Genomic DNA, 12,353 nt, shown 5'->3' on the forward strand with positions numbered 1-12,353 from the left:
TACTAACCAAGTGTTCCAACATTTTGATTTCTGGATCTGAATTTTGGTAGTACAGGTAAAATCAGAAGGAAAGGTAGAGGACAGACTTTGGTTACTGATAACAAATGAGTTCCATTTCACACTGTGAAACAACGGTGGACTTGAAAGCTACGTAAATAACAGGAAATAGTACAGCTATAACTTCCGGCTGCAAAAGAGGGATAAGTTCAGAGATAGAACGTTTTCCAAATGCTGAATCCATATCAAAATCAGTTTCTCGCTATCCGTTACAATTATTATTATATACAAACCAATACTGAAACAGGAATTTGTACTAGTTTTTACTACTTCAGTTTTCAGTAGAAGAATATCGTAAAGGAACTTTTCTGCTATTTCTTACTTACTGTTCTTGGAATATGAAAAAAAAAAAAAAAAAAAAAAAGGAACCGGAACTAGAGCATGTCTATTCCACCTGTGCCCTCGGAAACTATGCGAACCATACTTCGGCCCCACCCTCTGGAGAATGAAACCCTTCCTTTGCGTAGCGAAAAGAAGTGAATGACCTCAGCTGTGTTGCCAATTTGTCATTCAGTCGCTTGGTCTTGACGAGTGAAGATCGTAAGCTACTTAAAGTGGCTAACAATACAGAGCGAAGCGATGCAGCGATAATTCATTATGGCAACGCTTCTGCATCCAACAATTGAAAGTTCTCGGCCACAGCAACTTGTCCCTCCTCTTTTGAGGGAGGTACGGGAAATCACATATTGGCAGCAGCGCCAGCAAGAGCACAGTTCAAATAGAAAGGCTCTAGTAGTAGATTCCTACCAGTTTTGATTGTAACAGAGGAATAAAGTCGAAGATGAAACGTATTCATGCGTTACTGAATCCATACAAAAAATGCTTCTCCCACTTATCATTTTCTCACTATGGTAATCAGTGTTGAAATAGGACATCAGGTTTCCACCAGTTACGGTTTGAACAGTGATAAAAATCGAGATAAAACTTGTGCTTGGCACGCTGAATTTACATCAGAAAGTCTTATTGCCTCTTACCATTCATGCTCAAGAAGACCAATATTGAAACCGTACTTCCGGTTGCAATAGGAAAAAAGTCACAGATAGAACTTATCCGTGCGGTACTGAATCCAAATCAAAAACTGATTTTCCCTATCTATTACTGTTTTCTCGCAATGGCGATCAGTGCTGAAATCGTAGATTTCCACCATCATTTGAACAGAGTGATAAAGATTAAGATTAAACTTACCCTTGGCACCTTGATTCTATATCAAAATGTCATTTCTCATTATCTCTCACCATTTATGATCTATGGAAATCAAGAGCGGCAATACCGTGAACTGAATACATTTCTTAGCTGAACAAATGACCTCTCCAAACAACAATAAAATTTCCGTCAAAAAAAAAAAAAAAAAAAAAAATAGTTTTGTTTCCAGATAACTGCATTTTTGCGACAGCAAACAAGAATTTTGTATTATATTGTAATGATTACATGGATGGCTAGGTATCAAAAGTGTAAGAATGGGGAGTGGTGAAAAAAAAAAAAAAAAAAAAACTGTTTTCTTCCAGTAGTTTACTTTTGCGTTTACGTTTCTCTCATGTCTGAGAAAATTACTGAAACAAGTTTGTACAACTTGAAATGTATGTATACGTCATAAAATAAATATTCTGTATAAATATGTCTATTACACATACATACTTAACTCTGATTTATAGACAATATCATATCCAAATGCTATCTAATTATACAAAAGGACATTATACAATTATATTATGCTATATAATATTCAATACATGTAAATAAAAGTAAACCAACTTACTTCATTGTTCTTTTTGACGTATTTCAATCCATTAATAAAACCACCTTGCTTAACGGATAAACATCGCAACATATAGTCCCAATAATTCTTTTTATTTCCAAGAAAAGAAGTCCTCTCTGTAAGACAAGACAATTATCTATTATTTGGGCTGTATAACAAAAAATTGCTTTACAATAGCTTCAAAGGTGGATTTCTTCTGAAAATTGCTTCTTTCAACAATTTCTTAATGAATGACAAATGCAATCGAATACAAAGTCTCTCATTTTTTATACACTATTTTTAAGCTGCAGAAAATTATGCCATAAATCGACTTAGTGATTTTTGTTATTGAGAAAGTAAGTATCACAAAGATTCTATATGTTACCATAACAACATATATATTTATTTGATTTAAAAGGATGCATATTCAATATTCATTACAAAATACTTACTCCATTTTAGGTGTTCTTGGGGTAAGTATTTTTTTAATGTGCAGTCTTGATCAAAAAAACTCTTGACTATCCACTTTGGTTAAGATGGCCATATTCTTGTAACCGCATGTTGGAAATTCTAATAATTCGGCTCTAATTAAAGATCTAAGTCGGAAAAAAATACACATTCGTTTGACTTAATTACACTATTGGTAACAGTACAGGGCTTTTCAAAAAGAGGTGGGTGGCCACTTTTTTCTTTCTTTTTTAAAATAACAAAACTACATATACAGTGTTACAGTGTTTTAATACAACAGATTGCGTTTTTATCCTATCTAGCCGGCACCCCAACCTTATGATTAAGAATAAGTTGGTTTTAGCATTTTAGCCTTTGTCTGTAAACATCGTCACGATCATATCGTAGTTTCGATCGATTGTGATACACTGATATCAGGAACAGAAGTTACTGTGAAATTATAAAAACAGAATTCAAAGATCAATATCAACGTGAATTTCAATATATCCTCCAAGTATTTTTGAGCATATATATATAGGGCTGTTAAATGGATGCAATCTTCATGAAAATACAGTTACAAGGCAACAAAAATCTGTATTATATTTGGTTGGTTGGATATGAATATAACGTCTCTTTCGGTTCCGTGGTTACGAGGGACGAGAACCTACGGCTTAACGTGGAATCCCAGCCACAAGATTTTCACTGGGAACCGTAGCATACTTTTTTGTGTTTTACGTATTGGAAGTGTGTTAGTGAAAGTGCCCCAGTTTCCAATTAAAATTACTCTGCGTTACTAAGTAAAATAACATATGTTTGTTATATATAATTAGGTAGATTCTCAATATCACACATCTTTCGGTTTTAAAAAAATGGTAGAATCTTCTTTTTTTTCTCTCTCTCTCTGAAAGATCCAGCAATCCCAAACTTAAAGTGGAGTTCGAATCACTACTCCGTCTACACCCGAGATAAGATGTCTTTCACCTAGACTCCTTGATTACAAAGGAGATGAGTTTACGAACTTATCCATGGAAGGTAGCTGGTAGAAATACGTTGCACTGATCTTGCATAGTCTTGAACATTTTAAGAGTCAAAGGTGAAATCACTGCTGTGATTTCAGAAGACTAAAGAGTACAGAAACCCAATTTAGTCCAAGTTAGTTCACTGAGTCAAGAATACAGCGACTTAATTCAATATGCATATCAACAAAACAAGTTAACAAAAAAATACGAATCATTTGAGTTCATTTTGGCTCTAAACCACCTATACATAAACATATGCAGAAAATACTCTTGATTTCGATAAGTCAGTTACATTCAAGTTTCCTGGATTTGTAATGTACGAGAAAAGATCTACATGGTTTGAGATATGAAGAAACTTCACTATGAAGTTCACAAGATTTGTGGCATTTTTGCTTTTAATTTTTTTAAAGCCAATTATTCTTTAAGAAAACACTAAATTTAAACCATGGTTTAAATTGCAATTTCAAATACCTTGGTTTAAACTACACAACGCTAGAACGTACCCTTTCAAAAGCGATTTTTTGGCAGTATTTTGGCACTTCACCTTCACCTTCACCTTACCCTACAACTAAGAGATTGACATAAGCGTGTGTAGTTCTGTTGCTCTGTGAAACTCGCTTTAACAAGTGTTACTCTTTGAAAGTCGTTCCAATGGAAATAGATTACCCTTTGTATCATCTTTATCTATTTGTTTCTTTTATCATAATGATCTCCACTGAATAACATCTGTCAGTCGGAATCAAAATACTCACAAAATTGAACAACTTAACTCTAGGCTTATCTTGTTAACTTCCCAGACCTCGATAAATTTCGAGTAAATACTTTTACCATTTCTCAGGACAAAGAAAGAGGCAATATGCAAGGTGTATACACGAAATTAATCGAAACTTTGCTCAAATTATTAAAAATGCTTCCTATGGTATCTTGCCAATGATGGTATAACTATTTGTTTTCTTTAATCTTTTGTTATTGTTGCGCTCAATTTGTTCTCTTTAATCTTGTAGTATTGCTGCGCTAAATCAGAGTATTTCGATAGGTATCTTCCTTACAACTTCAGATAATGTATTCGCTATCTCTTGTCGCATTGTTGAAATACAACAATGCTCATGTGAATAAACTACACAAAACTTGAGACAAAATGCTAACGAATTTTAACTATCTCATTTACTTCAAATTCAGATTCTTGAAAATTCCTTTTACTTACAAGCTTTCTGTACTCTTTTGAAGATTTCCTAATGGAGGATAAAAATAGGAGTAAAGCTGATAGACACATCACGAAAATATAAGAAGTTGGCTCACCGGGGAAGAGAAATGAAAATGCTCCTTATCAATTACTGTTAGTTACACGTCAAATGGCAACGCAGCATGCTATAAACGGTAGGCTCAAATTGTGAGTTCTTTTGTTCAGTCAGGGAAGTTGCAAACTTATGTTGGTATTTTTGTTGTATCAATATTGGAAGTAATATTTTTTTTTTAATTACAGCCTACAATTCTTTACTTATCTAAGTTTTATCTCATTTTTATGTTACGTTCTAGATATTTTACAAAAATAAACAATTCTTTTAAGACAACTTTTTCTGTTTTACTTTTCGCTGCAAATAAAATCCGAGTCTACAATATTGTGTTATATTTCTTTTAATTATTTCGAAAGACCTGAAGCCTGATATTGTTTTAGCATCTCTAAGGCATTCTTTGATATGCGTTTAAATTTCTTTTCGTCATGCCTACATAACCTCCAGGCAGTTAAACTTTATCTAGATTCCCGATGTTTCACTGGGACCAGTGAGACTCATTCTGAATATGAAAAGACCCTAATATGATAGAAAGGCCCTAGGACGGGAGGTTATTGTACTCAACATCCCTCCCTTATTCGTGGTTTCTAATGGCTCTATTCGTTTTGATAACGTTCATATATGTTTCATGGCACTTGTACGAAGCTTGGGAAACTTCAGTGGAATCCAATGAGTCGGAAAATAATCTTTTTAATTCTCTAAGATTTTATTTCGATATATTCTGAAGAAATGAAAATAGAAATCATATTTCTTGTGTATCTTTCGTAAATCATTAGCTATTTGTAGAAATACAGGAAGTTCTGGGCATTTGTTGTTCTATTTTATTATTATTATTATTATTATTCCACTTGAACAGCTTAAAGAATCTATTGACACCAGTTGTGTACATACATCATTTGTAATAATTTTCTATACCAATTTTAGAAATTCAATTTCCACTTTTTTTTCTTTTTTTATACTTGAGACTGCAGAGTATCTGGAGAAATAAGCATCGGACAAAAAAAAAAAGAAAAAAAAAGAAAAAGAAAAAGAAAAAAGAAAAACGTGCAATATAAAAGTTATTTTGGAGGAGAAAATTCACAGAATTGTTTATTTTTGTAAAATATCTAGAACGTAACATAAAAATGAGATAAAACTTAGATAAGTAAAGAATTGTAGGCTGTAATTAAAAAAAAATATTACTTCCAATATTGATACAACAAAAATTAGCCCCCTTCAGCTCCTGAAGGTGGTGTAGGGGCAACTTTAAAAACTTAAATGGGGACTTTGAAAACTTAAATGGGGAGTCTACTGGAAGAAATAAGTATATTTTATTCGAAACATTTTTTCTCGATTTGATAGATGGTGCTGTAATCTGTAAAAACTAGTTTCATTACGTTTATTCAATTGGGAGCCGCCACATTTCATTCCAGAATAAATGTACGATAAACATGACCCATCTTTTCTCTTAAATGTTCTCTTGCTGGTGATAGATGGCGTGGACGATTGCTCTGCATTCAGTGTCAATTCATATAATTCAAATGTAGCAAAGCAATTAACCCATATATGCCCATAATATTTTTTGTCACGAAATTAAGTTACGAGGCGCATTTCAAAAGAAAGGGCCGATATTTAATTGGAAACAGGTAAGTTAGTTTAGCAACATTGTTTTATTGGGTAAAAACAAGTACATATCCACTTTATTTTTCAACATAGTCACCATTATTTTCCAAGCACTTTCTGTACCGTGGCTTTTTATATATATATATAATACCCTCTGCATGGAAGTTCGCCGTCTGGGAGTTCAGCCACTTTAACACTGCCGTTTTCAGTTCATCAGGTTCTTCAAATCGTTGAGATGAAAGCAACTTTATTAGGTGTACAAAGAGGTGATAGTTACTTGGTAATGATGAAGAGACGATTTTCTTTAACTTTTTCATTCACTCGCTGCACCAAGTCGCCAGTCTGAATGCTTGGTCTTCCACTCTTCTCTTCGTCGTGGATATTTGTACGGCCTTCTTCGAATGCACGACACCACTGCCGTACCTTTCCTTCACTCATTACACTGTCGCCGTACACTGAACACAATTCTCTATGAATTTCAGCAGCACTTTGTCCTTTGGCATGAAGAAGTCTAATCACAGAGCGGACCTCGCACCTGGTAGGATTGTGTATGCGCGCAGCCATTTTAACACGCTCCAGCACACACGAAAACAAACTGATGACTGGCGAAACTATGGTTGTTTGATAGCCAATGGACCAAGTGATGTTACTGCGCAAGCGTGATCCGATCCCTATTGCCAGTCGGTTATAATAAAATATCGGCTCTTTCTTTTGAAATACGCCTCGTATATTATAAACATTACTAATCGGGGTTGTAAGAATCAGAATTTATTTTCTTTTTCTAACTTTTTACGTATTTGCACTACTTAACGAGAAATGCCTGTTGCAAAAACGCAACACCGGGTAAAGAAGATATGATTGAACTCTTTCTCGAACACTAAAGGGGTGCAGGTAGAAATGGTCAACAGGAATTGTTCTGTATATGTGGTATAGAAACTATTTATATTTGATACTTTGACAGACAATATCGTGAATAACATATTTGGATGGATGGATGGATGGATGGATGGATGACTGACTGACTGACTGACTGACATACATACATACATACATACATACATACATACATACATATGAGTACACACTCACCCTCACATATACATATATGATGCTGATTTCGCAATATTTAATATTTTTTCAGCTCCTGGATTGTAAAAGCTACACTGACAACATTTTTTATTATTTGACAGTATGGAATATCATGAAGCACTTATTATGAGGTGCTACCTGACATTTTGCGCACACTCTGTTTGCGATTTACATAAAGTACATCTTGATCGCTTTCACTGCATCATCGGCATATTTCCTTTGTTGTCAAATCGCACATCCTCTTCTACTCTGTTTACAATTCCTGTAACTATTCTCCCAGCTCTATGTCTTGCTTGTCCTGGGTATACGTCTTGCTATTTTGCCAGAAGAGCCATTGTAATACTACGCCGGAACTGAAGAAACGAAGTTGTCTCCACTAGTAATGTTGACTAAGCGCTTGAACAGATGATACCATTCCGAACTGAAACTTCAATCCCCACAAGAACAGAGGCCACCACCAGTTCTTTGAATCGAACGTTACTTCTGTAACAGCTGATATTCTGGTCCATACGATCAGTACCGCCCATGTATCGATTATACAAAGCTATCATGTTTGGCTGCGGTACTGTTATTTTCTTTTTCAGGAGAGAAGAGTACATGTTTACGAACATAATGGGTTCAACTAGTTGGCAGTTGAAAGTAATTCTTATGACGGGATTATCATTTCACCTACACACAATAAATGGCTTTTCCGAAGCATTTTCATCACAGCATAGTACATCATATTGTGCCGCGGGCCTCCTGTTTGAGAAATAATGTTCTGCGATCGGATACTTATCCAATCGTTTATTTCTCAGAGTAGGAGTTTGTTTCTACGAAATTATTTTTGAATTATTACTATTATTATTATTATAAGCTCGCATTTCCTGTGCCCCTGTATTTTTCTATTTACAGTACACCACCACCTATATGGTTGTATTTAGATCATGGGCCCTCTAATGCAGCAAGAGGCTAATTGGACCCTTGATATAAAAAACTGATTTTACGTAATGTTCTCCACATTTTAAGCAATTTGGAAAAACTGCCTACTTGACATGTCCCCTGGAAAAAATCACGTGGATGCCCATGATTTGAATAGAACAGTTTATCATGCTTTACACGTGTGCGCGGCAAAATGCAAATTCTTTGTCTGGCGATGTATTACTTTCAAAATGGTCCACGATATAGTTCTTTTGCGATTCATAAACGATTATTACCCTTTCCACGCGCCTCTACAGTACAATTCCCCATAGATAATACGTTCTAAGAAATAAATATAGAAATAACACATATTCCATACAACAGAAGCCAAACTTCTGCTCCTGAAGTCAAAACATCATCACTTGTTAACATTTAGAAAACCCTAAATGATTTTGATACGCATGTTGCTGTTGCAACTGCATACATATTTGCCCGATATGTGAAAATGAAACAATTGATTTTATATCATTATTATTATTACTGCTCTTCAACTTAACGAACTATTATACAAAAAATGATACGAATAAAAATCACGAACCTTATTAAGACATGAAATGAGATTTTAGTTAATATCTGCTTCAAATTAGAAACATAACATCCACTTCTTCACCAAGGTGAACGGCCATTCCGCAAGAAAAATAACACGCTTTCAGAAAGAATAAATACTCTACACTCGAAGCCGTTACTAATAAGAACTTCATCACTGGGAGCAGCACTATCCGCGTGTAGCTTGATGACTTCCCGTAAAACCAGATCGTTATAACAGAAAATAAAACGCCATTATTTAATAACATTACAAATATTGCGAAAACGCAACTATGGACATATATGGGTTAAGTGAAGCGTGCGGTGGTAATCATAGTTGGCTACCAAGCATTTTATCGACTGCATCTCTTAGTGGCCCATGTTTACGGAACCTTATAAAGCTATTCGGTATTTGTATTTTCGCGACAAAAGAAGAGAAGAAAATATGGTAGTCGTGAAAAACATCGAATTCAAGATTCAACAGAATTACACATTTCATGGTCCATAATAAGTTAGTTTTAGGCATATGTCCGCCTGCTTATCTTAATGCACCCTCACCTAGAGGCCATACATTCAATGTATCTTAACCAACCTTTAAATTTAGGGTTTTCATGTGATTCTCCAGGGGATGTTTTTCGAATTTTCTTCCTACCCCTAAAAATAAGGGTAATTTACTTAAGGGTAAAATCTAAAATTGAGATTATTTCAAAAACATCTCAAACGATTTTTGTTATATTTCATAGATCAATTTTACAGAAACAACCCCATCATGTAGTGTAAGTCATTTCTTTGGGAAAAATCACGAAGGGGTAGATTATTCTTGGGATGAGTATTTTTTCGGACGATTTTCTCAAAAACGATTTACGTGATTTTGTCCATACTTTATAAATAAATATTTAATCAAACATGCATAAATCATTTGTCCTTTAAAATGTACGAGAAGTAGTTTACTCTTGGAATGAGTGTGTTTATGAACGATTTTCTCAGAAACGACTCATGCGATTTTGTACACATTTCATAAATAAGTATTTCATCAATAACCTGACAATATGGCATAATTCATTTGACCTGAAAAGGTCTATGAAGGTAGTTTATTCTTGGGGAATGAGTGTTTTCAGATGATTTTCTCAAAAACGACTTAAGCCATTTTTGTTTATCGTGTAATTATTTCATTAATAACTATAACATTAAGTAAACTATTGCGAAAAAAAAATGTTTCGAATAAAATTTACTTGTATTTTCCTGTAGAATCCCAATCAACAATGAAAAAATGAGGTTCCCAATTAAAAATTTCCGAAGTTGACCACCATCCCACTCCCAGGGGGACAAATTTTATTACAGACGAAAAAATAACAACTCTCCCCTCGAAAATAATAACTTTTTATTTCGAACATTTTTTTCGCCCAATGTTTATTTTTCTAAATATTTTGCTGTCTCAAGTATTAAAAATAAAAAAAAAATGTTAATGTACCGACAAACTGTACGAGGAGATTCTTCACAATAGAAGAAGTTCATACGAACCTGTGGGGAAAAATGCATGGTTTCAGAGTTGGGGCTGTCCAAAATCGTCGAAAAGCTAAATTTCAATACATCCTATTTCGAGACAGCACGCGTTACTTCGAACACGAGGAACCATGGAGCTGGCGGTCTTTAGCAGTTCACACTTCCCGCCAAAGTATTCCGCGTCCACTTTTGTCGAAGTTTTCCTTTTGCCCACTTTGGGCCCATTATGAAATCTCGACATATCTGAGAATTCTGTTGAGAGCATGACTGGAAATTATACCCTGCCGAGAATCCCTTTCACAGCCACTGCACACTGATGAAAAATGCATTTTTGGATTGCGTATGTGAGACTTCTCCTACTCTGATATGGATCGTTACTTCACGGCTTCCCAAATTCGTAATAGCACATGCTGAAATTTTGCTTTACGATGATTTTGGACAGTTCTAGCTCCGAAATTATGTACTTGTTCCAACAAATCCATATGAACTTTTTTTTTCTTATTTTGATGTGAGGAATCACCTCTTCACCTTTTGTAGTTTTCATTAACGCCCTGTATGTGTGTATATATATCGCCTGTTTATTTCAAGAACGATATAACTCAAAAATCGCCCTTATTGACTTAGGAGCAGAAAATGAAAACAAATCTTGATATGTATCTATCTATCTATCTATCTATCTATCTATCTATCTATCTATCTATATATATATATATATATATATATATATATATATATATATATATATATATACACTATATATATATATATATATATATATATATACACTATATATATATATATATATATATATGTCTCATTGTTAATTACCCCAATATATACTTTTCGCAACAATGTCTAATGCTCCTCTAGGTGAAAATTAGAATGGTAACAAATAGTGGAAGATTATATAGGTAGGTCAGGTGTAATTTTCCACTATACACACACACATATATATATATATATACCGGGTGAGGCATTTAAAACTGTTTTTTTGAATATCTGGAAAACTACAAATCGGATTTTTAAAAAGTTGTAATAAAAGTTGATCGTCTCGAAGGGGGACATCCAATGATACAACAATCGACCCCCTGCTCCCACCCCCCGGGGGCGGGAGGGAGGGCAACTTTGAAATCTTAAATAGGAACCCCCATTTTTTATTCCATATTCTGATTCTCCGTGAAAAAATACGTAACTTTTGCATTGAACATTTTTTTCGTTTCGTGATAGATGGCGCTGTAATCGACAAAAATCAAAATGACTCACAAACATTTGAAAAATGAGGCATTTAAAACTTTTTTTTTTTTTTTGAATATCAGGAAAACTACAAATCGGATTTTTAAAAAGTTGTAATAAAAGTTGTTCGTCTCGAAGGGGGACATCCAATGATACTACACTCGACCCCCTGCCCCCACCCCTCGGGGGCGGGAAGGGGGCAACTTTGAAATCTTAAATAGGAACCCCCATTTTTTATTCCATATTCTGATTCTCCGTGAAAAAATACGTAACTTTTGTATTTAACATTTTTTTCGTTGCGTGATAGATGGCGCTGTAATCGACAAAAATCAAAATGGCTTACAAACATTTGAAAAATGAGGCATTTAAAACTGTTTTTTAAAATATCTGGAAAGCTAAAAATCGGATTTAAAAAAAACGTAAAAAAATTCACTCATCTCGAAGGGGAACATTCAACAATATCACACTCGACCCCTGCCCAACCTCCCGGGGGCGGGAGGGGGTCAACTTTGAAATATTATACGAGAACCTCCATTTCTTAATAAAGGTTTGGATTCTCCGGGAACAAATACGTAACTTTTGTATTGAACATTTTTTTCGTTTCGTGATAGGTGGCGCTGTAGTCGACGAAAATTTGTTACGAACAATTGAAAAATTCCAAGAAATACGCATCAGATTAAGAAAATTAAAGTAGATAGTTTTGATATCTTTGTAAATGCAATCAAATGACACCATAGTTGACTACCGTAACGCTATCTCAGTTATTCTGAAAGGTGGTTATTCTAAAATCTTTAATGAGAAACTGTAATGTATTAAGCAAAACACTTGATTCTCCAGAACATAATTCATTACTTTGCCCAAATTTTTGGTGTAATTTCTGTTACCGATGTA

At 34.4% G+C, this 12,353-nt stretch overlaps 1 protein-coding gene across 1 annotated transcript in view; it reads right to left on the reverse strand.

Moving 5' to 3' along the window:
- The window catches only part of LOC145678504 (uncharacterized), a 278,047-nt gene that overhangs the window by 236,311 nt on the left and 29,383 nt on the right, over positions 1-12,353 (reverse strand). Inside the window, exon 5 of the mRNA XM_081748724.1 lies at positions 1,814-1,929. Within this exon, the coding sequence (XP_081604850.1) occupies positions 1,814-1,929 (116 nt within the window). The remainder of the gene's footprint in view (positions 1-1,813; positions 1,930-12,353) is intronic.

This window comes from Thermobia domestica, chromosome 2, assembly GCF_964235325.1.
Source record: "Thermobia domestica chromosome 2, izTheDome1.hap1.1, whole genome shotgun sequence".
NCBI classification, from domain to species: Eukaryota; Metazoa; Arthropoda; class Insecta; order Zygentoma; family Lepismatidae; genus Thermobia; species Thermobia domestica.